The sequence below is a fragment of the Malurus melanocephalus genome, unplaced genomic scaffold (assembly GCF_030028575.1).
Source record: "Malurus melanocephalus ecotype Western Australia unplaced genomic scaffold, MMel_1.1 scaffold_1368, whole genome shotgun sequence".
NCBI classification, from domain to species: domain Eukaryota; kingdom Metazoa; phylum Chordata; class Aves; order Passeriformes; family Maluridae; genus Malurus; species Malurus melanocephalus.
In genome coordinates this window covers 3,152-4,361 of record NW_026624600.1, presented here as the reverse complement: position 1 = coordinate 4,361, position 1,210 = coordinate 3,152, and the positions used below count along the sequence as shown (strand labels likewise).

The window sequence follows — 1,210 nt, the reverse complement described above, 5'->3', positions numbered from 1 at the left end:
ATCCCAGAGGAACAGGGATGGGATCCCAGAGGAGCAGGGACAGGATCCCAAAGGAGCAGGGACAGGATCCCAGAGGAGCAGGGATTGAATCCCAGAGGAACAGTGATAGGATCCCATGGGAGCAGGGATGGGATCCCATGGGAGCAGGGATGGGATCCCAAAGGAGCAGGGACAGGATCCCAGAGGAGCAGGGATTGAATCCCAGAGGAACAGTGATAGGATCCCATGGGAGCAGTCACAGGATCCCATGGGAGTAGGGATGGGATCCCAAAGGAGCAGGGATGGGATCCAAAGGAGCAGGAACAGGATCCCATGGGAGCAGGGATGGGATCCAAAGGAACAGTGATGGGATCTGATGGGAGCAGGCACGGGATCCCATGGGAGCAGAGATGGGATCCCATGGGAGCAGAGATGGGATCCCATGGGAGCAGGGATGGGATCCCATGGGAGCAGGGATGGGATCCCAAAGGAACAGGGATGGGATCCCAAAGGAACAGGGATGGGATCCCAGGGGAGCAAGGATGGGATCCCATGGGAGCAGGCACAGGATCCCAAAGGAGCAGGAACAGGATCCCAGAGGAACAGGGACAGGATCCCATGGGAACAGGGATGGGATCCCAAAGGAACAGGGATGGGATCCCAAAGGAGCAGGGATGGGATCCCAAAGGAGCAGGGATGGGATCCCATAGGAGCAGGGATGGGATTCTAAAGGAGCAGGGATGGGATCCCATGGGAGCAGGGATGTGATCCCATAGGAGCAGTGAAGGGATCCCATAGGAGCAGGGACAGGATCCCATGGGAGCAGGGATGGGATCCCAAAGGAACAGTGATGGGATCCCAAAGGAACAGGGATGGGATCCAAGAGGAACAGTGATGGGATCCCATAGGAGCAGCAATGGGATCCCATAGGAGCAGGGACAGGATCCCAAAAGAGCAGGGATGGGATCCCAGAGGAGCAGGGATGGGATCCCAGAGGAGCAGGGATGGGATCCCAGAGGAACAGTGATCATATCCAAAGGAGCAGCGATGGGATCCCATAGGAGCAGGCTCATCCAGAGGTGATTTAGGCTGGCTCAGTACCTGAGGGAGGGGTTCTTCTCCTTGGCCTTGGGCTGCATGGCCTGTTTGGGGGACTGGCCCACGGTGAAGGCGAAGGTGCCGCGCACGTGCTGGGGGTAGCGCAGCTTGTGCAGGTGCTTCCGGAAGATCT

The 1,210-nt window shown here is 58.2% G+C and overlaps 1 protein-coding gene across 1 annotated transcript in view; it reads right to left on the bottom strand.

Annotated features, from left to right (window-relative positions):
* LOC130586863 (myotubularin-related protein 5-like) overlaps positions 1–1,210 on the bottom strand; it is a 10,813-nt gene that overhangs the window by 7,134 nt on the left and 2,469 nt on the right. The window contains exon 3 of the mRNA XM_057387777.1: positions 1,081–1,208. Coding sequence (XP_057243760.1) covers positions 1,081–1,208 — 128 coding nt within the window. The remainder of the gene's footprint in view (positions 1–1,080; positions 1,209–1,210) is intronic.